Raw genomic sequence first — 24,865 nt, 5'->3', positions numbered from 1 at the left:
CATGTGTTTCTTCACCAAGAGATCCCCATTCAGTGTCTAGTTCAGTTACTGGCACACACATCTAAAAACAGGTGATTTTTATTCATTTATACATTTATACTATTATACTATTATATTATACATTTAATATCATTCATGGTGGAACATAGTTAACATATGATAAAGTATCGTAAATTACAGTCTCTAAACTAACAGCACTATGTTGACATGCCCGTTTGCAGGTTGAGAGCGCCCCCTGTGATTCAATCTCTTTTTCGTCTTCTTCGAGTTACCCGTTTTTTTAAGGGATTTCAAGATGGCGTCGAGCGGAGGAGATGGGGAACACGAATGGACAGCGGCTGTCCGGCCGCTTTTATCGGCTTCGTACACTGCTTTTGAAACGAAAGAGCTACCTCAGCTTATTGGGTCTATAATTAACAGGTAACCAGTCGCGTGTCAATCAGTTGCGTGTCTCTTTTTGCTCAAATGCTGGCCGTGTTCACTCAGGAGTGAGCTAACATGCTAACTTAGCTTGGGTAGTTAAATTCGATGGGAAATATACCCAGCTGAGCTAACATTAGTAGCTAGCATGCTACTTCAGCTTAACTTGCAGTGGCAACGAGTCAGTGGCCGACGTTAGCTATAACAAGCTAACTGTTAGCTAACTTAGTCAAAATGCGATTTAGCCTGCAATTGCTGGTAACCAAAATCTAATTAAACTATTGAAAACTTCAGACTGATAAATTTCGACCTTTTCTATTCGTTAGCTTAGTGTAAACGTACATCGACGTCCTAGTGGATCGCTGGGAAAATTTGCTTCATCATTAGCTAGCTAACAAAAACATTAGCTGGCAAGCTCACAAATGGGCCTTCAAAACGGACTGGGGAACGTAGCGTTAAAATGGCTTTGCCTTAGTAAATCTTTACCACGTCAGCATCAAGTTGGCCAAATTTGGTTGAGTTTATGTGCCGAACTTGTCTTGACCATTCTATTTTGAGCATGACAGTGGGTAGTTTAAGCATTAACTGACGTTTCAGGAAGTTAAATGTTGTCAGTCGTTGTCTTTAGTTGAGCTGAAAGTAGGCGGAGACCCTTACTTTGTACTCTTTCGATAAGGGTGTGCTGTGTCGTTTTTATGTTTGTATCAAAACCATAACTGGGTTATGTTGCTGCTTTGTAAGGCAACGAAGAGCTTCAGTCTCGAGGAATATTTGACATAGTTGTGTTTAAACGATAGGGCGGCTTGATCAGCCTATGTATCACTTGGTAATTTAACTGGATAGTTTGGCAAGACTAGAAATTTAACTTTTGGCTTAATACATTTTTTGTAGGGATGCATGATGTTGAGTTTTGATGTTGGAAATGTTAAGTACTAAAATGTTGGTCCTTTAAAAACCTAATATAAAGTTTTAGGACATAAAAAGTCCTTGAAACACACTTTGAAATGTGAGGAATGATGATGAATTAAGAAAATACTTGCACTGACATAGGTCTGTTGGTCCAGCCCAAAATTTCTCTTACTTAGTTGTTCACATGGCCAATGTTTATAGCTGATATAGGTAGATTTTTTAATGCCAGTATATTGTCTTTACCCAATAGCACAAATTTTCAGACTTCCAAATAATAGTGTTTCACTTTGTAAGTCAATATCTGCCAATACTGATCGCATGCCGTTACAATTGTGCATTTTGTCTTTCTTAGTATTTCAGAAACTGTAAATTATACTTGTTGTTAGTCAGAAAAGACAGTAAACAGTAGTAATCCTAATGTCCTTGTTTATTTCCAAGAAACTGAATTATTTAATCCTGTGCATATTGACAAGAGCAGATGTTCCAGATTTTTCTTAGTTGTCTTGTATTTGTCCTACTTGACAGTTTACAATTCAGGTATTATTAGATGTATCTTTGAGCTGTTTGTTTCCTTTACTCCAGTGATATTCTGCCTTTTTTGTCAAAAGAAACATCATTTCAAACATTTATGAGAAGGTGACAAGGGTAGATTATGTCCCCTTTAGAAAGCAGAGATGTTTTGTTAACTCTTAAAAGAGGATGACAATTCTTGGACCTGCATATTGTCTTATTGTAGCACTTTGGAGTAGTTTATATTGGGTTAATGTTTATAATGCTGCATATTTTTTTCTGCAGGATTATACAGCTTTTGAAAAAGTTAAGAGACTGCTAAATTATCAGTTTCTCTGATTTTACTGTTAGGTAGGTGTTTGAGTTAAATGAATAGTTTTGTTTTATCCTATCAACTACTGACAACATTTCTCCCAAATTCCAAATAAAAATATTGTCATTTATAGTATTTATTTGTATAAAATGAAAAAGATAAACAGTAAAAAGATGCAGTGTTTGCAGACCTCCAAAAATGCAAAGACAACAAGTTCATATTCATTTATGAACAACACAGTACTAATGTTTTAACTTAGTTCAGAGATCAATATTTGGTGGAATAACCCTGGTTTTTAACCACAGCTTTCATGCATCTTGGCATGCCCTCCACCAGTCTGTCACATTGCTGTTGGGTGACTTTATGCCACTCCTGACTAGGGCTTCAGCAAACGATGATTTCAATCATCGATTCATCAGATGTTTATTTTCTCGATTCATAGATGCTTTTTTCCCCCTCGGGGTGGGAATGAGAGTTTAAAATTGAACATGAATATTCCAAAGCTGTAATAATAATGTTAGAGTTTAAATGTCTATATTATTAAAACTAAAAAAAAAAAAAAACTACATGTTTGAGTTCTTTTAAATTAAGGAACTTGAACATGCCACAGAATAAACACAAACAAAATTAAAAAAAAATGAAAATGATATTTTAAAATGTATTTCCTTGCCTCCCTCCTTACAAACATACATAGCCACTGGGATATATATATATATTTTTATTTAACCAGGTTAGTCGCATTGAGATCAAAGATCTCTAATTTGAATGAAGAACTCTTATAGTGAGTTACTGCTTTTATTATGTCCTCTTGCAATTATTTTGTCCCAGAGGAGCCACAGGTTAGCCACAGCCTCTTACAGTTATTGATATTATGATTACTTTTAAACATTTGTCACTCACTTATTCAACAAGCTAACGTTAGCTCGTTCATGCTTGTTAGATTGTCCCACACTCACGGACGGACACACAGACTCTCTCCTCTCTGTCACACATACACAGACGCACACACACCCAACTTTTCCTCTCGTCCTGTGACTGCAGCTCACGTTTTCTCGTCTCCTGTTAAAATTTTAGTGGACGTTTAGAATGCGAATTGAGGCAAGTATGATGGATTACATGAACGTCTGACAGTCCATCGCTGTTTTTTTTTATCCAGTCTTGTATCGTAACAGAAACGAAACTAAAGTTCCACCGATGCTTTTACGACAACAAGCTATTTTTAGATTGCTCGTGTCTCGTCTCCACCATGAGACACAGTTGATGATAAATATAGCTACTCACTTATCATCAGATTATAATCAGAGAAGTCCTAAACCAAGAGCAAGTTTATCAGCTATCTGTGTGTGACAGCGCTGTGCCATGCCACGTGACACCAGAATCGCGTGACAGAACGAATCAATACAGAAATTTGTTGCCAACACTTTTAATTATTGATTTTATCATTGTTGCAGCCCTACTCCTGACACAAAAATTCACGCAGCTTCACTTTGTTTGATGGCTTGTGACCATTCATCTTCCTCTTGATCACATTCCAGAGGTTTTCAACGGGGTTCAGATCTGGAGATTGGGCTGGTCATGACAGGGTCTTGATCTGGTGGTTCTTCATCCACACCTTGATTGACTTAACTGTATGGCATGGAGCATTGTCCTGCTGGAACAACCAACGCTCAGAGTTGTGGAACAATGTCAGAGCAGAAGGAAGCAAGTTTTCTCCCAAGATAATCTTGTATGTGGCTTGATTCATGCATCCTTTGCAGAGACGAATCTGCCCAGTTCCAGCCTTGCTGAAGCAACCCCAGATCATCAAATTTCACAGTGGGTGTGAGATACTGTGACTTGTGGGTGTCTCCAGGTCTCCGTCCAGCCATTAGATGACCAGGTGTTGGGCAAAACTGAACATTGGACTCATCAGAGAAAATGACTTTACTCCAGTCCTCCATAGTTCAATCCTTATGGTCTTTTGCAAACCTCAGCCTGGCTCTTCTTTGTTTTCTGTTGATGAACGTTTTTTTTCTAGATTTACACGACTTGAGCCCTACCCCTTGGAGCCTGTTCCACACTGGTCTCGCCTTGCACTTAAGTCCAGTTACCATTTGCCATTCTTTTTGAAGGTCACTTGATGTCATCCGAGGGTTGCTGAGTGACATTCGAATTCAGTGGCCGTCATCCTGGTCACTGGAGTCGTTTTCGCCCCCTTCCGGTTTGTAGCTTTGTTGTCCCCAGTGTTTGCTGACCTTGTTCTTATGAACTGCTATCTTAGAAATTTTAAGGATCAAAGCAGCCTGACACTCACTGTCACCCTCTGCCTGTGAAGCCAGGATTGAACCCTGCTTTTCCTCACTCAAAACTTTTCTCTTCAACTGTTTTGGCATGGTTGAAAGTTTTTTTTAATTCCAATTATGTTTGAGGTACGAATAGTACTGTTTTCTACCATCCAGCTGGTCCTATTGCAAGAGGACAGTGATGACCACAGCAGTGGTTTTCATACTTTACCTTGTTCGATAGTATGAGGTTGAAGTGATCACCTAGTCAGTACCTCATCAAGTATGAGGTGTGCTTGTGTTGGAATTCAACAGACACTGGAATGGAATGGCTGTCAGACATGTAGAGATGCTAATTTCTGAAAAAATTGCAGTGGTCTCTTAATTTTTTCCAGAGCTGTAGATAGAGAAATAAAAGAGTTGATGTCCCATGGGCAAGTTTACACCAACAGCAAGTCCCCATTCACAGACTGCATGCCCGCTGTCTGTTGGTATGTTGACTGATCAAGAGTGTAATTTGGATAGTTTGCTGGAAGGATGGTGCTGGACACTGCAGAGGTCTGTGAGAAGAAACATTACATTAAGGCTACAGACAGGTGACTAATAAAAAGAAATAATGCATTTAATCAAAGAGTAGATTAGTCAGAACAGTGCTATCAAAGGTATGGATTTTTACCACAGGGCAATGCTCATTGTGATCTCAGTACAGTGACAGCCTGGGTCAGTATTCTTTTTGTGGTTATGTATGTTAGAATACACTTATCAGAGGTCATAAAGAACCTATCATGCTTCAGTGAGTCAAAATGTGCAAAGTTGTGCTTACACAGGAAGATCTCCTGGTTAACATGTAAATGTTACACTTGACTGAATGTAGCACTTTACTAAATGTAATGCCGCAACTAGGGGTGTGACAAGACTCTTACCTCACAAGACAAGAGACGAGATAAGATTTGGGCCCATGAGAATTAGAGCCCAACCAATTTATCGGCGGGCAGATTAATCGGGCCGATTATAGAGTATCACAGATAAATCAACATTGGCCAATATGTAGCCGATATATTAATTTTTTTGCTCTACGGAAATTTTGTTGTCTTTTCTGTCCCTGCCTGAACTCAGCTTGAGTGCTTGCCCCCCCCACACACACACACACACACAATCGCTCACTTGGCTGCAGCAGAGGACTAAGACCAGAGAAAAGGCAAGAGAAACTGCTTTTTTTTTTAACTCCATGGTAAGCTGTGACTTTATAAAACAATATAACACCACACTTTAGTGCCCCATGACAAAATTGTCCTCACGGAAACACGCTGTTAGAGCACGTCAAGGAGAGCTTGCTAGTTTTTTCACATAAGAGTGTATTACAGCATTTTAACGTCATCTAAATTGCATCTTTGTGAAATAAACAATGATAAATGCAACTGGTAATTCACATGCAGTGTTTCATGGCGCATTGCCACACCAAAATAAAAGCTGCCATGCCTTCAGATGATCTTTTTCTGATGTTAAAAATGTAAATTTTATTGTATGAATGGATCCATATAAACTAGTCTATATTTGTGCACAATTACGAATCATAATACGTGTTTGAAATTGTAATCATGAAATGTGACACTGCTCTGTAACTTAATTTTGAAAAACGAACACCAGTCTCAACTTCTGGTCTGTCGTCACACACGAACGGCTGATGATTTACTTTTGCTGTTTAGTACTTCCCTGATTATAATCCAATGATTAGTGGTAAACCTGAATAGATATATTCATCATCAGTAGTGTCTCATGATGGAGATGAGACGCTAGCGATCTAAAAATAGCTTGTTGTCGTAAAAACTCCGGCGGAACTTCAGTTTCATTTCTGTTACGAAATGAGACTGGATACAAACAACAGCGATGGACTGTCAGGTGTTCATGTAATCCATGGTATTTGCCTCACTTTGTGTTCTAAATGTCTGTTAAAACAGGAGGGAGAGTCACAGGGCGAGAGGGTGTGTGTCTGTGTATGTGTGACAGACTGGAGGAGAGACAGTTTGTGTGTCCGTCTGTGAGTGCAGATCGGTCTGACAACAAGCATGAACGAACTAATGTTTGCTTGTTGAATATGTGAGTGGTAAATGTTTATAAGTTATCATATTATGAATAACTTTAAGAGGCTGAGGCTTACCTGTAGCTCCTCTGGGATAAAATAATTGCAAGAGGACGTTATAAAATCAGAATCCCACTATAAAAGTCTTTCATTCAAATCATATCCCCAGGCTGTTGTCATTAGTATGATCTTAAATTGTTAATGTATGTTTGTAAGAATGGAGGCAAAGTAGAAGCATAGAAAATATCATTTTCACTTTTTGAAATTTAGAGTGTGTTTATTTTGTGGCATGTCCAAGTTATTTAATTTAACAGAACTAAAAAGAATGTTGTTTTCTTTTAGTTATAAGAATGTAGACATTTAAAATCTAACATTATTTTGACAGCTTTGGAATATCCATGTTCAATTTTAGTTAAGGGACCCCAATGTTTTTTTGGTTGTGGTAGTTGTGGTAATGTTACTGTATGTTATTTTAAAATTTACGGGGTTTGGGGTTAGGCAAAGCCCTCACCCACAGTTTCAAAAAATCCTGGAGGAAACCTTGACATGTCCAGTCTAACTAAAGACTATTATACAGTGTTTTAACATTATCGAAGTTGCGTCTTTGTGAAATAAACAAAGATAAATGCAACTGTTCATTCACATGTCCACAATTATCTCATAAAAGACTATTATACAGCATTTTAATATATCATATGATATATAATATATTGGCCAATATATCGGTTATCGTCCAATATATCGGATATCGGCTGATATATTGGGTATCGGCTTTTTTTAGCCCCCAATATCGGCATCGGCATCAGCCCCGAAAATCCCATATCGGTCAGGCTCTAATGAGAATAAGATGAGATATTATACATAAAAAAAATTGAAAAAAATACGAGTGGAAAATCTGTCCTTTATATGGCTAAAAGTCATTGTGAAGCATTCAGGTCTATTTAGAAATGTTTAAACTAACTCCTCTTGTACTGAATATATTATCAATGCTTACGCACAGTTTGTCTTGTCTAACTCTGACGCAAACTGTCCTTTTTAATGCTCTTTACACCAGACCTTTCATTTTAATAGTCTGCCACATTTTTATGTCACTACACTATCCATTCATTTCTACAATTACAATAATAATATAAAAGCATTTAGATTATTTTGAAAGAACTTTAAACACTGTTTACAACAGACCTAAATCTAAAGAGCTGCATCAGTAAAATTAAACTATTTCTCATCCTCTTTAAGTACATCCATATTTAAAACACTCAAATGAAATCTTTCTGTCAATAACACATTTGTTTTTTTTTTTTTGTTTTTTTTTTACAATAATTTAGAGAAATAGATTATTTGATGGTTTTGTGGTCTTTTTTCTCAAATGAGCTTTGACAGTGTTACCACGATGCACAGATGAGTGTGTATGTTAATGTGTGTGCGTTGGTGAGTGAGTGTGTGTCTCTGTCTGTTGTCAGACAGCAAGCATGGCGCGTTTAACTTGGGCTATAACTTCAGTTTTTGGATTTAACAATGGACTCTATGGCGCTCACACGGGTTTTGTTTTGCTAAGTTTACTGCTGCAGTATATGATGGCCCATTGCACTAAACATGTTGAATTTCTGACTGATACGCACAGTGAACAGGTGATGAATGTGTGACTGACAGACGATGAGGATGAAACATGATGAAGCAGCGATACAATCAAAGTTGCAAAGTCACAAATAGTGACACTATGAGCGAGTCTGCACTGTACACAAACTAAGTAAGCACTGTATGTCTCCTGATTTTCACATCTTTAACAGGAACAAATGCCTATTTGGCTGTAGGAAGATCTGTTTAATATTAAGTTATTTTGTCATAATTGTATTTTATGCAAGTATCATGTCATCTGTCTGTTTTATTTTTCTTATCTTCCCCAGAAGAAATGCTAAAAAGATGTTCTTGTATAAATTTACTTTTGATAGGTTTTAATGGAATTATCCACTTATTTTTCAGTGAATCCGACATCCTTCATCATGACAAACAGTATGAGCCTTTCTACTCATCATTTGTGGCACTCTCTGCGCACTACATCACGACCGTATGTGGACAAAGTATGTATTTTTAATTTTTCCTAACTGTAATTGATAAACATTTGAACTGTTAATGAAAACATATACATTTTAAAAGCTGTGATTCTTCAGGACACAAATTTATGCCCTCTCTCCATAGTACCAAGAAATCAGTTGCTGTCGGTTGCTGCAGCATGTAAGGTATTGATAGAATTCTCACTGCTGCGTTTAGAGAACCCAGATGAGGCATGTGCAGTCTCACAGGTAAGATAAACAAGCTGCATGGGGGAGATAAGGTTTTCCAGGGTTGCCTTTTAAATTGAAAATATTGTTATTTTAAGTGGTGAACTTTCATCAGCTATAGACATTGAAAATATTGTTATTTTAAGTGGTGAACTTTCATCAGCTATAGACAGATTATTTCCATATTTTCTCTGTCAGCTCTTTTGGCCTAAAGTCATTGTACTGTATTTTGTATTTTTATGTTTTTCACATTTTTATGTGTACATAATTTTAAATGTATCAGATCTCAGTTTGAACAGCTTTACTTTACAGTCAAAAGTCCAAAGCAAATGAACCTCCTTTTTTTCCCAGAAACACCTGATTCTTCTGATTAAAGGACTTTGTACTGGCTGCAGCAGACTAGATCGAACAGAAATCATAACGTTCACTGCTATGATGAAATCTGCCAAGTTGCCTCAAACCGTAAAAACTCTTTCAGATGGTGAGTGTCAAATATGATGTGTTTCTAACTAGGCCTGTGACGATAACAAGTTTTGCTGGACGTTATATTATCCCACAAATTATTGCCAATAAACGATATTATTGTCAACATTTTTTTGAGACCAAAATAACCACAAATGTCATGATGATATATCATAATAATGCAAGTACACCCTTTTAAATGCAATAAACTTTTATTTCTCATGAGTATTTTTTTACCTTGTAATTGGAATGTCAAGAACTTTTAAATATCCTAAATATCCTAAACTTTACTCTGCTGTAAAGTTCTGGAATTGCAGTTTGTGACATGTATTTTCTCACAGACAATTTGTACTGTCTGTCAAACGTTTGCAGCATTTCTTGAAATGCTGGCTTTTCAACTGTATTAAAGGGCAGCATTTCTTTTGCGATGTAGCGAATTACACTTTCTGTGAGTGCACACCATTTTGCACTGTTCCGTTTGTATTTACTTTGTCGACCAAATGCATCAGTGAGTGTTGACTGTCGGGACGAAGGCTCTGCATCTCAAGGTGCAGTGTTTTTCCCCAGCTGGGAAAACTGGGTCGGGTGGTTATGTTTAAGGTGGGCGTGCAAGTTTTTTGTGTTATCTTTTTTTGTTGCCACCACTTTTGAGCAGATTCGGCATACTGGCTCGTCCATGTTGAAAGGCTAACCTTGCTCATTCGGTTTGAAGCCGAAATATTCCCACACCGGGGCTGTGGCATTTGGCTTTGCAATCCTCTTTTTTCCTCCTTATTTCTACTACGTTACCTTGCATTGCTTCTCACGAGGCTCTCTTGCTGCACTCTGTGTGTGCATGCCAGCGGCCCTGCTTCCCCCCACAGAGACAAAGACTGGATGACTGATGGGAGGGTTCACTCCGTTTGTTCAGCTATAGAACAAACGTGCCCAGGTGCTGAGACCGATGTACAGAGTGAACCCTCTTGTCATCCAGACTGTTTGGAGGTGAGAGACGAGGCAAACAAACATGCATGCACATGGCAATATATCGAGGCCGGCAAAATTATTGAGTTAATTTTCAGTTATCGTTGGATTAATTGACTTATTGATTATCACCCCAGGCCTATTTCCAACAAGTGGTGATGTTTGGTTCAGGATAGTTTCACATGGTTTGTCACAGTGAACCAAATCTTGCTTTGGTTTCCACAGCTTATGTCTGTCTAGCCTCACTTGTAGTGGATTTTTTAGCTCTTTTTTGGGTGCCAAAAAAGTCAGACAGTTTGGAATATTTATTTTGGTGCCTTTTTCAACTTCTGACAGTGGATGCGCAAATATTTGCATACAGCACCAAACGACCTGAACCAGACCAATAGATGGAAATGTAGCTTCATTTTCAGCTTTACTGTAGTAAAGGAATACTTTATCAATGAGCACACAACCCTCCGAAGGGAAAATGATTCATTTATTTTCATGATCATGTCAGTTAGGCTTGGATTGTATTTATTTTTTATTGGCCAGTATTCAATCGCTTTTCAAACCCTCCCCAAATTTACTGGGGTAAACCGTATTACTGCCAGGTGTTTGAGGATTGCATCATACACTTGCTGGCATCCACACATAAGCACAGCAAGCAAAGCATGCACCTCTACACATACCTTTAACAAAATGCTTAGAAAATACAATACAATACAATAAAATACAATGTTTATCAGACTACATTTACTGAAGTGCTGGGAGTAATTTATAGTTGCTGTATTGTTTTCACACTTCACAGTTAAACTGAGTTGCATCAGGATTAAGATTCTTTTTTCCCTCTCCCTCTGTGACGTCCCTTGCCCCTCAGTGGTAATATGAGAAACAGTAATCCAAAACTATTATCATATAGGATCTGGGAATCCGGAGTAGTGTTCCTTGTGTTTTCAAACAGAGTAAAAGTTGGGCCATAAATATTATTTGTTTCCGCACTGTACATCAGTGTCGAGCTTCAGCCGTATAGTAAGCCTATGAAAAGTTAGACTTCTTTAGCTGTAAAAGAATCAACAAGCACCGATTAACTTCATCTTCATTTCACATAAAAAAGGGAAATGACAAGTTTTAACATTTTTAGATACTGTTAATGATTGTAATTGTGTCTGATGTTTTCAGAGATGTCTGGCTCAGGTAGACTGTCTTGGATGCTTTGCTGCAGTATGTAGCACTTACGGTTTTTGGGGAACATGATCAGTTCTTATCTCCAATTTATACGAAGAATGAATGATTAAGGTGTTTTTAAACTCGTGTTGCTTTGGATTACATGACAGCCAGGAGTGTACGTTTACCAGTTTGACTTTACAGAGGAGTGTTATGCCAATGGTATATATGCATGTGTTTGTTGTTTGGCAGATTGGCCAGACAGCCAGAGTACTGCCATCGCTTTTGTTTCAAATATTTTTATTAAAGAAAACAGGATCTTCACATAGCATCCACAAAAACATTCGCTTTTTTTCTTTACACAAACAAGTTTTCAAGGCCTGACATGGACAGTGGTATCAGTAAAGTAAGTCTTCTCATCCTCAGCAGCAGGCAAAAAAGTATTCCTATCTAAGTACAAAGTGAAAAACAGAACAATACCAAACAGTTCTCATCCCAACCCCAACCTCAACCCACCCTCAGAGTGTCATCTGAACCTATTGCCATCACTTTTAAAGCATCATCAAGCACAGGGAGTAGTGCTGCTGGTAGAAATTAACAGGTATTCTTAATGAATTTATTATATACAGTGCTTAACAAATTTTTTAGACCACCTGTCATATTTGTGTCAGAGACCATCCAGCATCATGAAGTGATTTAATGTGGACTCTTTCATTTTCAGTGAGCTCTCCACGTTTTACCATTTTGAACAGGAATGAGGAATTTCAAACTGAATTCACCCAAATTTGAGCCAGGTCACTTGGCTTCTCTGAGAAGTCAGGATTTAATCAAGCATAACATTCAACCACTAAAACTAATTTTTCTGTTCAGGAATGCAAGTAAATAATTATGATTTGACATATTAATCAAGAAATATTAATGTGCTTTACTATTTTTTCATTTTTTTTTGTAAATCAGTACATTTGAAAATTCATGGATAACAATAATAATGATATTAAAAATTAAAAAATAGCATTTTGGTTAAAGAGCTCCTACGTATTGATGTATTAACCATTGCAGAAACATAAAAAATGATTTTGGTAATTACCAATGCTGTTAATGTAGGGCAGCTGTGGCAGCTAAGGCATAAACCTTACTTTGGTTAGGGTAGTGGTAGTCTAATAAATTTGTTAAGCACTGTATATTTGTTCATCACACAGCACCTATTTCACGACGGTAATTAGACCAAAAATAAGGCTATTTTTTTAATGACTTAGGATTACCTCAGGCATTACTGTTACGGTTCAATTCCAATGCCAAGCCGTCATTCCGTTGAGGCTCTTGAGCTCTTTGATGCTATGCTTGCACATTGCCTTCTTTTAATTGGTTTAATAGAGTAATTGATTGCCTTTTGCAAATGAAACATCTTCAGATCTTTTTAAGTGTCTGAGACCTTTGTGTCCTTGTTCATTTAATAGTGGAAGACCAGAAAGAGTTGCCCAGTGTTGTGAACCCAGAGCTTCGACAAAAAGAAGTTCAAATGAACTTCTTTAATCAGCTGACTTCTGTTTTTAACCCTGACCTTACCACCATCTTGGCCTCCCCATCAGCAGCACACATGCAGGCAAGTGCCATAGACCTACAGCTATTTAATTACTCAGTAAATTACCATCATCCATAATTTACAATTCAAGTAACTTGTCAGTTACTCCTTATCATTTAAACTAAATATGATCTTTCTATCATGTGACTTTATTTGCCAGAATCAAACTATCTGCTCATCAAACATGCTGTTATTTTCTTGTTTTTATTTTCTTTTTTTGTATTCAACATAGGCTGAAAGTGATTGCGATGACCAAACTACAGATCAAGCCATTCAGGCCAAAATGAAAAATGCCTTTGTCTCTCAGAATGTGTCAAGCTTACAGGAACTTGGTGAGTAGTATTTTCTATGTTGTGGGGACACTGGTGATTTGTAAACTAGGGATGCGCGCAGTTAATCGTTTAAATGATTAAATTTGTTTATCAACTTAGCCAGTAAGAGATTTACAAGTCGGTTACCCATTGTTTTTATGAACACAGGCTTGAAATCCCGGTCTATAAACCTTTTTTTTTTTAAACTGTAATGAACCTCCTGCCACTAAAGGCCACTGTAGCTTCAGTTAATGGCTGCTGCCTTCCTGTTTGGCACTTCGTGGATGTAAACATGAGAAGCTCAGCGGTGGCTTAGCAGTTAGTGTGTAGTAGGAACAGTGCGGTATGACAGTTCTTTAAAGTAGTAAATGGAAATAAAGTGGTATGTAGGCTGTCAAGGGTTAAAATCGCGTGTAACTTCCACCTGAAGTGAAAAGAGGCCACATATCAAAGCACAATACTAATCTGTAAAGAAGAACGAAGGCTGGCGGCTCTAGCCTATAATGTTCGCCTTGCCGTTGAGAGTATATCAGGTTAACATCACACCCACTGACACTATGACTCTGGGAGGACTTTCACTGTTTTCTAAGGATATTCTCCTCTTTACACTAGTCGGTTAAACGACATTTAAATGAGCGTTTAGCTGAATATGTACATAGACGCTTAGGAACATCCTTATTGTAAACACAAAGTTTAACAGAGTGCACAGTTTTTATGTTATGGTTTAACACTATCTTCCCCTAGCTGTTTTTAGAAAGAAAGGATTTTGATTGTATTTCAGCTCAGAGTTCGGTAATTGGAAATTTCCCATCAAACTGAAATTAAAACATTTGAGCGACAGAGGATTTTGCAGTCAAGAAGAAAAACATTTAAGAGAAATTAAGTATTTACTGTTAGTTTTCTATTGATGTATTTGTTTCTTTAAAAAACATGACATCTTTACACCTTTCATAGTATTGTTAAAAGTTCTTTTCAAATTTGATTGTTGTCTCAAAGAGAAAAAAGCAGTATTAAAACTACCTGAATCATTTCAGTTGTTCATAAGAATGAAGGTAGTATGAATAAAATTGAAGAAGCTGAAACATTAACACAGTCTAAACAAAAGAAAGTTCATGTTAAGAAAGGCACCTACATAGATGATAATGTGCAAATACACTGGAACGAGTAATGTCAAAAGAATAAATTGGACAATAGTTGTGCTTGTAAGTATTCTAAAACAGTGGTTCTCCACCTGGGGTCTGGGGACCCCTGGGGGTCTGCAAAATAATTCATGATAAATTATTAAAGTTATGCCATGTCATTCCAAAGCAAATAAATATACACAGGGACCACAGAGCCATAGAACAACCAAACTAAACCAATGACTCCCACATAAGTCAGCTTTGGGCCTATAAAAACTGAGATATGATTGTGACATATCACGTAAATCTATTACTCGTCACGCATCAGTCACTTTGCTCAGGACACATTTGGTGTGCCAGTTGAGCTAGCAACAATGTATGAATATTTAAGCGCGTCCACTTCATCAAGTGATGCTAGACCCAAACCAGCTAAACTGAGAAAATACAATGACAGCTGTCTCAAGTTTGGTTGTATTGAGAACAGCGACGGAAGATCAAAATGTGTTGTGTCTTCATGTAAAGCCATGGAGCCTGCCAAGCTAAAGCGTCATCTGATAACGAGGCATGCAGAGTTTAAGGACACAACAAAAAAAATTTTCGACCAAAGGCTGCTCAAAGGATTGCAGACAGTAAGGAGCCACACACAAGAGCTTGTATTTGGGTTGAAGAGTTTAAGATACAGCATCTAGGAGTACAAATGGCAGTTAGCATATGTTTAATCAGCGTGAGGGTTATGTGTAACCTTGCAAAGTAGATGTATATGCCCATTTCCGTGTTTCTCACTGGCAAATCCATCTTGCAAAGCTCCTATCTGAACAGTTTGGGCCCAGTTAGAAAGTGATTGGTGTGGATGCTGCTATAGCATCAGTTTTTATCAGAACTTGACAAAATTTCTTCATTAAAAGAAGAACAAAGAACAGCATTGATTGTTTTCTTTTCAAAATCAACAAAAGTCATGTACTGACATGTCTACACCACTTTTCACATTAGTAAGCAAATTACATTTTTCTCATATTTTCCTTAATATAAATGCCAATGACAGGCTATTTTTCAAGTCATCAGCCATTAGAGCATAATTCAAATGTTTTTTAACAAACTTCATAATGATAACCATTTTTTTTAAAATAAAAACCTCAAAATGCACTGCTCCACATTATTATGCAAAACAGAGTTTTAAAACATTTTATAGGTTGTAAAGAACTGAAAATGGCCATTTGTTGAATTTGCAGCATTAGGAGGTCATATTTACTGAAATCAAAAGCTATTTCAATCAGACACATCTAACAGGCAAAGTTACATGTTAACATAGAAGACATTTGTGGCTGATTTAGAGCACAGATGGGTTCATGCAGATAAAGGCATGAAGGTTTCTGACGGACAAATACATTGGATTAAGAGAGCAACTGCTAAAATAACATTGCAAAGCAAATATCTGAAGCTGCTGGTGCCTCTGGAGTCCCACCAACCTCAAGGTGTAGGATCCTCCTAAGGCTTGCAGTCATGTATAAACCTACTCTTCAGCCACCCCTAACCAATGCTCACAAGCAGAAACGGTTGAAGTGGGCCCAGAAATACATGACGACTTGTTTTCAAACTGTCTTTTTTACTGATGGGTGCCGTGCAACCCTGGATGGTCCAGATGGAGGAGTAGTGGATGGTTGGTGGATGGCCACCATGTCCCAATAAGGCTATGACATCAGCGAGGAGGTGGCGGAGTCATGTTCTGGGCCGGATTCATGAAGAGAGAGCTGGTAGGCCGCTTAAGCCGTGTTTCCATCAGGGGGTCCGGTTGGATTCAGTTCGGTTTGGTACGCTAAACCCCAGAATAGTTAGCGTTTCCACAGACACCTGTGCTCTCACTTGGGTGGGCGGGGCTGTAAAAACATGCATGTGAAGTCACAGCGTGAGTCTGCTGGTCCAGCCACAGAGTTATAGAAAGGATGAGTGACAGAAATCAGTCGGGAATAAGCATTGAACAGCTTAATTTCAGCTGAAAGTGCTTTTTGAAAAAAAAAACAACTCAATTTTTAATGATGTTAACCACTGTCAGTACAGATCCTCAGCTGATGGAATACGTGTACAGAACGATGTTTTCACAGGTTACCTAACGTTAAAAGTAGATTAATAACTAGTTACAGATGAGAATGAACTGTTCTAAGGCTTCGTATTCACAAAACTTAAGCATTAATTTAGTTTCTCATCCATCGCGGATGGATCAGGCTGATATGAGCCTTTGGGCTCTGCTTTGTGTTCTTAAAATCAGGTCAGAATAAACATCAGGACACTTGATTTGTGGCCAGATACCAATATCCATTGACTAGGAAACAGTTGGGATCTCTGTCGAGTCCAAATATTTCCCATTTGGGCAGACATTTGTCAGTTTTCCTCCCGTATTCGCCTGCTTCTCACAGCACAGACTTCCGTGTTTGAAGCCCGGAGGCAAGCAGCTGAGGCGCGCACTGATGTGACGTCAGTGCAGCCCCTATTGTTGTGTGTTTTGCTCCACCTTTTTGGTACGGCTAGGTAAGACTGGCACCCCTACGGAAGGGTGCTGAAAAGTGGGACGGTACGGGTTGGTTTTTTGGGACCCTTTCCAACTTTAGCTCTATGGAAACGCAAAAAAATGTGTGCCGTTCCACACCAAACTGAGCCAGACCTCTTGGTGGAAACAACCTATTAGGGTCCCTGGAGGTGTGAAAATGACCTTGGCAAAGTATATAGAGTTTCTGACTGACCACTTTCTTCCATGGTACAAAAGGAAGAGCAGTGCCTTCTGTAGCAAAATTTTCTTCATGCATGACAATGAACCATCTCATGCTGCAAAGAATACCTCTGTGTCATTGGCTGCTATGGCCGTAAAAGGAGAGAAAATCATGGTGTGACCCCCATCCTCCTCTGACCTCAACCCTTTTGAGAACCTTTGGAGCATCCTCAAGCTAAAGATCTATGAGGGTGGGAGACAGTTCACATCAAAACAGCAGTTCTGGGAGGCTATTCTGACATCCTGCTAAGAAATTCAAGCAGAAGCCCTCCAAAAACTCTCAAGTTCGATGGATGCAGGAATTGTGAAGGTGATATTAAAGAAGGGCTCCTATGTTAACATGTAACTTGGCCTGTTAGATGTGTCTGATTGAAATAGCTTTTGATTTCAGTAAATATGACCTCCTAATGCTGCAAGTTCAACAAATGGCATTTTCAGTTCTTTACAACCTATAAAATGTTTTAAAACTCTGTTTTGCATAATAATGTGGAGCAGTGCATTTTGAGGTTTTTATTTTTTAAAAAATGGTTATCATTATGAAGTTTGTTAAAAAACATTTGAAATATGCTCTAACGGCTGATGACTTGAAAATATCCTGTCATTTGCATTGGTATTAAGGAAAATAAGAGAAAAATGTCATTTGCTTAATAATGTGAAAAGCGGTATACAGTCTCCATGGTTTACATTATGCTGTTCTCTGTGGAGTTCCATCTGGCGTGCCAGGTTAGGTTATGTGGGGGTCCTTGGAAAATTTTCTGCCCTGAAAGGGGTCCCTAGCCCCGAAAAGTCTGAGAACCCCTGTTCTAAAAATGTAATGTCAGTTTGGAATTTTGAAGACATCTTGTTTCAATTTGCTCCTTGTATTCTTTTCTCTAATTTAAACTAATTGCCACTTGTTTTTCCAGGTGGGTCTGAGAAACTGCTAAGAGTGTGCCTCAACCTGCCCTACTTCCTACGCTACATCAACCGTTTCCAGGATGCTGTATCAGCTAACTCTTTCTTCATCATGCCTGCCACAGTGGCTGATGCCACTGCTGTGCGCAATGGGTATTTTCTGTTTTATGTATAAGTTTGAAATGTTTTAACTTTATCACAAATTATGAAGGAACAACAAATGTGTTCTTATTTCTGCATTCATTTAAGGGGAATGGAAAGATTTTTGCCTACAGTGCATCCGGAAAGTATTCACAGCGCTTCACTTTTTCCACATTTTGTTTTGTTACAACCTCATTCCAAAATGGAATAAATTCTTTTTTTCCCCTTTAAAATTCTACACACACCACATAATGACAGTGTGAAAAAAGTTTGTTTAAAATTTTTGCAAATTTATTAGAAATAAAAAAACTAAGACATCACATGTACATAAGTATTCACAACCTTTGCGCAATATTTTGTTGATGCACCTTTGGCAGCAATTACAGCCCCAAGTCTTTTTGAGTATGATACCACAAGCTTGGCACACCTATCTTTGGGCAGTTTCGCCCATTCCTCTTTGCAGGACCTCTCAGGCTCCATCAGTGGATGGGGAGCGTCGGTGCACAGCCATTTTCAGATCTCTCTAGAGATGTTCAATTGGATTCAAGGCTGGGCTCTGGCTGGGCCACTAAAGGACATTCACAGAGTTGTCATGAAGCCACTCCTTTGATATCTTGGCTGTGTGCTTAGGGTCGTTGTCCTGCTGAAAGATGAACCGTTGCCCCAGTCTCAGGTCAAAAGCGCTCTGGAACAGGTTTCCATCCAGGATGTCTCTGTACATTGTTGTATTCATCTTTCCCTCAATCCTGACTTGTCTCCCAGTTCCTGCTGCTGAAAAACATCCCCACAGCATGATGCTGCCACCGCCATGCTTCACTGTAGGGATGGTATTGGCCAGGTGATGAGCAATACCTGGTTTCCTCCAAACATGATGCCTAGCATTCACGCCAAAGAGTTCAAACTTTGTCTCATCAGACCAGAGAATTTTGTTTGTCATGGTCTGAGAGTCTTTCAGGTGCCTTTTGGCAAACTCCAGGTGGGCTGCCATGTGCCTTTTACTAAGGAGTGGCTTCTGTCTGGCCACTCTACCTTACAGGCCTGATTGGTGGATTGGTGCAGAGATGGTTGACCTGGAAGGCTCTCCTCTCTCCACAGAGGACTGCTGGAGCTCTGACAGAGTGACCATTGGGTTCTTGGTCACCTCCCTGACTAAGGCCCTTCTCCCTCAATCGCTCAGTTTAGACTGGCGGCCAGCTCCAGGAAGAGTCCTGGTAGTTCCATTTACGGATGATGGAGGCCACTGTGCTCATTGGGACCTTCAAAGCGGCAGAAATTTTTCTGTAGACTTCCCCAGATTTGTGCCTCCTGACAATCCTGTCTTGGAGGTCTACAGACAATTCCTTTGACTTCATGCTTGGTTTGTGCTCTGACATGCACTTCCCCTGTGGGACCTTATACAGGTGTGTGCCTTTCCAAATCATGTCCAATCAACTGAATTTACCACAGGTGGATTCCAATTAAGCTGTTGGAACATCTCAAGGATGATCAGTGGAAACAGGATGCACCTGAGGTCAATTTTGAGCTTCGTGGCAAAGGCTGTGAATACTTATGTACATGTGATGTCAGTTTTTTTATTTTTGATGAATTTGCAAAAATTTCCAAAAAACTTTTTCACGTTGTCATTATGGGGTGTTGTGTGTAGAATTTTGAGGAAAAAAAGAATTTATTCCATTTTGGAATGAGGCTGTAACATAACAAAATGTGGAAAAAGTGAAGCCCTGTGAATACTTTCCGGATGCACTGTAAAACAGTTGTCATTCTCTTTACTTATAACACATATTTAGATTCCATTCCCTGGTGATCGATGTGACTATGGCTTTGGACACACTTTCCCTTCCTGTACTGGAGCCCTTGACACCAGGGAGATTACTGGATATGACTGTGCTGGCTTTGAGTTGTCTTTATGCTGGTAGGTGAATGTGTTCTGTGGGTAAAATTAATGTAAGCTAATTCAGAGTTATAAAGGAAGTTGTAATTGTCTGCATGGTTTGTGCGGCAGATTTGTAAATGGAAAAACAAAATTATTTTGACCTCTTTAGGCGTGAGTGTAGCCACCTGCATGGCAATTCTGCAGGTAGGCAGTGGCTTGCAACTTCGTTCTGCCTCTGCTGGGACAAAAGAGGAAGACTATGAAAATGATGCAGCCACAATTGTTCAGAAATGTGTAAGTATTAGAATACAAGATTCAGTTTGCTCACATCCTTGTTCAGAGTCATTTGGGGTTACATCATAACTTTTACCAAGTTGTATTTTGCTTGTCAAGAGTTTATATATTGGTAGATAGAGAGTTGTTCTGGGCTAAAATGATAAAATAATTGTGGATGAATATATTTATTATCTGACTGGGTGTTTATTCTGATTCAGGGGTTAGTATCTCATAATTTAACTTGATAATAAATCTTTAATAATCTTTAATGACTACCTCACCCTCTCTGACACTTTGAATTAAAAAAAATAACAAGCACAATATTTTTATTGGCTGTAGTTGGAGATTTATGAAATGATTGGACAAGCCATCAGCAACTCTCGCAGAGCTGGAGGAGAGGTGAGTATCACCTGTTACAGTGTCTTTTGATGCACTAACTCCACAATATCTGTTGAGTTACAGTGTTTTTGCAGGTAATACTTGTGTCCATTGAAAAAAAATGATGCCAATTGTTTCTCTTATTGATTGTTGTACTACAGCATTATCAGAACTTCCAGCTGCTTGGGGCGTGGTGCCTTTTAAACAGTTTGTACCTGATTCTTAACCTGAGCCCAACCGCCCTGGCAGACAAAGGGAAAGAGAAAGATCCTCTGGCTGCCCTGCGAGTGCGGGATATTGCTGCTCGCACCAAGGATGGTGCAGGATCACCCAAACTTGGTCCTGGCAAGGGGTAAGTCCCACTGAATATGAAAGAAGATAAAAAATCACAGTCTTTTTTTGATCCATACATCTTGATATTCGTTTATTTATTTTCTAAAGATTAGGGACAGTTTTTACCAAAATAAAATCTTGACAAGTCAATATGTCCAAAGACCTTGGTAGGTGCCAGAAAAGACTATCCAAAAAAAAGGCTGTTCTGGAGTTGTTGTTGTTTTTTTTAAATCCATTTAATTTGAGCAAGAAATGTTTGTTTTGTATCTTTGTCTTACAAAGACAAAGTGACACTTGGTTATTTGTGTGCATTAATTACTTTTGAGCTTTCATTTTTGTCTTTTTATTCAATTAGACACCAAGGGTTTGGAGTTTTGTCTGTCATTCTGGCCAACCATGCCATCAAACTTTTAACGTCGCTTTTCCAGGATCTGCAAGTTGAGGCTCTGCATCGGGTATATAAAACTCCAAACTTTCTGTGATTTTATTTAAAAGAAAATGTTTAATGTTTTACAAAATGCACTACTAGTCAAACTTAACAGATCACTTAAATCACACATCAGCTTTCAATAAAAAGATAGTTTAATTTGAACATTTTTGTCAACAAAAACAAAATCCTCAACCCAGTCACACCGAAAATCAAAATTCAAATTGAGATCACAGTCTGATCTAACTTGCATGAATTTTATCATGACAACTGGAAATGTTCCTTTATGGACTCCAAACACTTCTGGGCATGCTCCTGATTATTCAATGGATTGTGTCCTGGGGATCTCTTCTCATAGGATTGGGATGTTGGTGAGCACAGTCTGTGGCTGATGCATTAAGTTCTCAGATGCTTAATTGGATTTAAGTCAGGGGAGCAAGGAGAGCCAGTCTGAGGCATCAGTGCCTTTTTACAGGAAATGCCCACACAGTCTTGCCATGTGAGGCCAGGCATTGTACTGCAAAAAGAGGAACCTAGGACTCGCTGTACCAGCAAAAGGTCTGTAGGTCAGGGCGTCCCTACAAAGACATGCCTCCCCAGATATCACTGGCCTGCCACCAGACAATTCATGCTGGATTGTGTTGCAGGCATTACAGCATTCACTATGGCAGCTTTAGACTTTTCCCTACTTCATGCTTATCCTTGAGACACAGTTCATTTTGACGACGTTAAGGTTCCTTGTACAAGCTGTTCAGGCTATATACAGATGAACATTAAGCTTTTAGTGGCAAGAAGGCAATGGGATAGGACAAAATGGTTAGCTATTTTATTTGACATATTTAAAAAAAAAAAGGGTTTAAATTTGATATTGGTAAACATATTGGAAAAATTTTTTACAATCATACATGAAAATAACTTTGCATTTCTTCAGACATTTTTCAAGACATGTTTCCTTATATAATTTGCTTCCATCTCCTAACCTGCAGGGCTGGGCAAGTGATGGGCCACCAGCAGAACTCAACATCATGGCACAGAGCACATCCATCCAGAGAGTCCAAAGGCTCATTGATTCTGTGCCCTTGACCAATCTGCTGTTCACCCTTCTCTCCACTTCATACAGAAAGGTGGGTTTTTAAAAGACTTTAAAGTAAAATTTAACGTAGTAATGAATGTGGTGTTAAAAGTGCATGTGCAGCAAAATATAAATGCAGGAATAACAGAAATGTTTAGGCAGCTGTTGTCTTCCTAATGCTTTTGTTTCTAAAATTTTCATGGTTGGATTTAAACCATTTTATTTGGTTTATTGAATGAAATAAACTCAAATAAATAGATAAATAAATTATGTGTTAGTTCTAAGTGTGAACAACTGTTACTCAATAACTGAATAGTGTGACTGTCATTAAGGTTGTTCTTGCTTTGGTTTCTATAAGGCTTGTGTTCTCCAGCGCCAGAGGAAGGGCTCTGTCAGCAGTGATGCAAGCGCTTCTACAGATTCAAACACCTATTATGAGGATGATTTCAGCAGTACAGAGGAGGATAGCAGTCAAGGTACCCCATCTTTCTGGATGAAAAGACTAACATCTTCCATTCAGAAAAAAAAACGTATCTAAATTAGAAGTTCAAGTTAGCATATGCTCTCGCTTCAGAGCTTTTGGTTCGTAACTATGCACATATAGTCGAGGTAAATAAACAAATAAAGAAAACAAATTTGGATAAAGTAATATACTGACAAAACTGGTTTTATGGCAAGAAAAGCTTCGGGATATAGGCGTTAAATGAAACCCATACTTAAGTCACTGTATAGATTGACGCTTTGAGCAAGAGTTGTATACCTTTCTTTCAATTAGATAATGAAAGGGCAGTATTGAAAAAATTGATAGATGTCTCTTTGTCACAAATGGTCCAAATATTGATAAAACTAATTTTAAGAGCTACTTTATGAGGATTGATGATAATCTTGTGTTTTCCACAGAATTATACTGTATCTGGAAAGTTGCCAGTTCAGTTGGTTCTATCATGTAGTATGTGTGGGGAAACTGAGCTTTTCAAATGAAGTTGTTGTTGCTGGTCTGTTTTGGGAATTTAAGCCCATAATAAAAAATGTGCTGTTATTTCATCTTTCTTGTCTGTATAGAAGGTACAAATGCAAACTAAGGGTGCACTTAAACTAGGCCATCCGTACCGTGACTGGGCCCGTTTCAGCCTAAAGTCCGATTCATTTGGCCAGTGTGAGTACAGTCGTTCCATGCTTGGGTGCGGCATGCTTTGCGGCCCCGACGTGAAAGGACGAGATAGGCCTGGGCGGGACTGTGACGTAATGTGAATTAACAACAAAAGGACCCGCTACAGAGCGTAGAGAGCACATCAGGCAGCAGCTGCATGCTCAACAGTCTGCCCTAAAGAAAGACAGAGAAGGCAGGATTTTTTTCTAGAGATAGAGAGAGAAAGATATATTTTGTCTCATTTTATTTCAGCAAGTTACAAAGATGTTGTGAGAGCTGAAGAATTTTACTTAACACAGCTCCACTATGACCTCACTCAAATTGATCCACATTTCTGACCAGTTTCTGGTAAAGCCAGGCTTTAACAGCTGTGAGAGGTTTTTTGGTTTGTGAAATAAAGCTTCTTCACTTGTTTTAGTCCCAAACAGCAGCTCACAGGATAAGAAACCTCTTTCATCCTCCGTGCGTAAAGGAGAGTCCAAAATACGTGGACCCGGCGGTGCCGGGGTTAATCTCTCGGCTGATGTAACCTCTTATTATAAAATTACAATGCCAAACTATCATCCACTGAATTAATTTACCTTTAATTCTATTTCATGTCATCAAGAAGTGAAATTGTGATCTTGATCGCTGACATTTGAACTGAACATCGTATTATTAATCCTGTGGAGTATTCACCTTCAGCTCTCATCAGATGATTGAAATTGCTCTTGTAACGGTTAAAAAAATCTTTTAACTGAACATTTAATCCTGCTCAGGACCCAGGCTGTCCTGTGACATGAGAGCTTGTTTGGTGCAGCACTGAAAGGCATCCAAAATTATGCTAAGAGATGGCACAGTTCATGGCGCGTAAAGGAATGCCGGGGGGATTTATATATTACACGAACACGCAGACGAACGACTGTAGGGGCTCATACGAGCTAAAAAGTCCGGGTTTCATTCAGCAGAAGTGCTTGGAACTCTGATCAGGCTCCAGATTATATGCTGTGAGCGATAACTCTCTGCTATGAACCGCTTTCTCTCTGTCTTCACTCGGCTTTGTATAGTTAACGTAGCCTACTGATCCCAGGTCAGGTGAAATAACCCCATGTCAGATCAGGTATCGTATGTTGCTGTTGCTATTTTACAGCCTAAAAAACAATACTTATGTATACTGAGTTATCAACATGTTTAAGTTCATCAACGGTGGACGCTTCGTGTGATGAC

At 38.7% G+C, this 24,865-nt stretch overlaps 1 protein-coding gene across 4 annotated transcripts in view; it reads left to right on the top strand.

Moving 5' to 3' along the window:
- The first annotated feature begins 295 nt into the window (after positions 1–295).
- ubr4 (ubiquitin protein ligase E3 component n-recognin 4) overlaps positions 296–24,865 on the top strand; it is a 224,472-nt gene continuing 199,902 nt past the window's right edge. For all 4 annotated transcript variants that reach the window (XM_041798818.1, XM_041798817.1, XM_041798816.1 and 1 more), the window contains exons 1-14: positions 296–420; positions 8,474–8,571; positions 8,690–8,793; positions 9,124–9,253; positions 12,801–12,946; positions 13,158–13,257; positions 18,024–18,165; positions 19,938–20,062; positions 20,193–20,317; positions 20,639–20,698; positions 20,839–21,029; positions 21,366–21,465; positions 22,424–22,561; positions 22,868–22,985. In XM_041798818.1, coding sequence (XP_041654752.1) covers positions 296–420; positions 8,474–8,571; positions 8,690–8,793; positions 9,124–9,253; positions 12,801–12,946; positions 13,158–13,257; positions 18,024–18,165; positions 19,938–20,062; positions 20,193–20,317; positions 20,639–20,698; positions 20,839–21,029; positions 21,366–21,465; positions 22,424–22,561; positions 22,868–22,985 — 1,702 coding nt within the window. The remainder of the gene's footprint in view (positions 421–8,473; positions 8,572–8,689; positions 8,794–9,123; positions 9,254–12,800; positions 12,947–13,157; positions 13,258–18,023; positions 18,166–19,937; positions 20,063–20,192; positions 20,318–20,638; positions 20,699–20,838; positions 21,030–21,365; positions 21,466–22,423; positions 22,562–22,867; positions 22,986–24,865) is intronic.

The sequence above is a fragment of the Cheilinus undulatus genome, linkage group 11 (genome assembly GCF_018320785.1).
Source record: "Cheilinus undulatus linkage group 11, ASM1832078v1, whole genome shotgun sequence".
NCBI classification, from domain to species: domain Eukaryota; kingdom Metazoa; phylum Chordata; class Actinopteri; order Labriformes; family Labridae; genus Cheilinus; species Cheilinus undulatus.
Note: the sequence above shows the minus strand (reverse complement) of the source record. Positions and strands in the feature narration are given on the sequence as shown.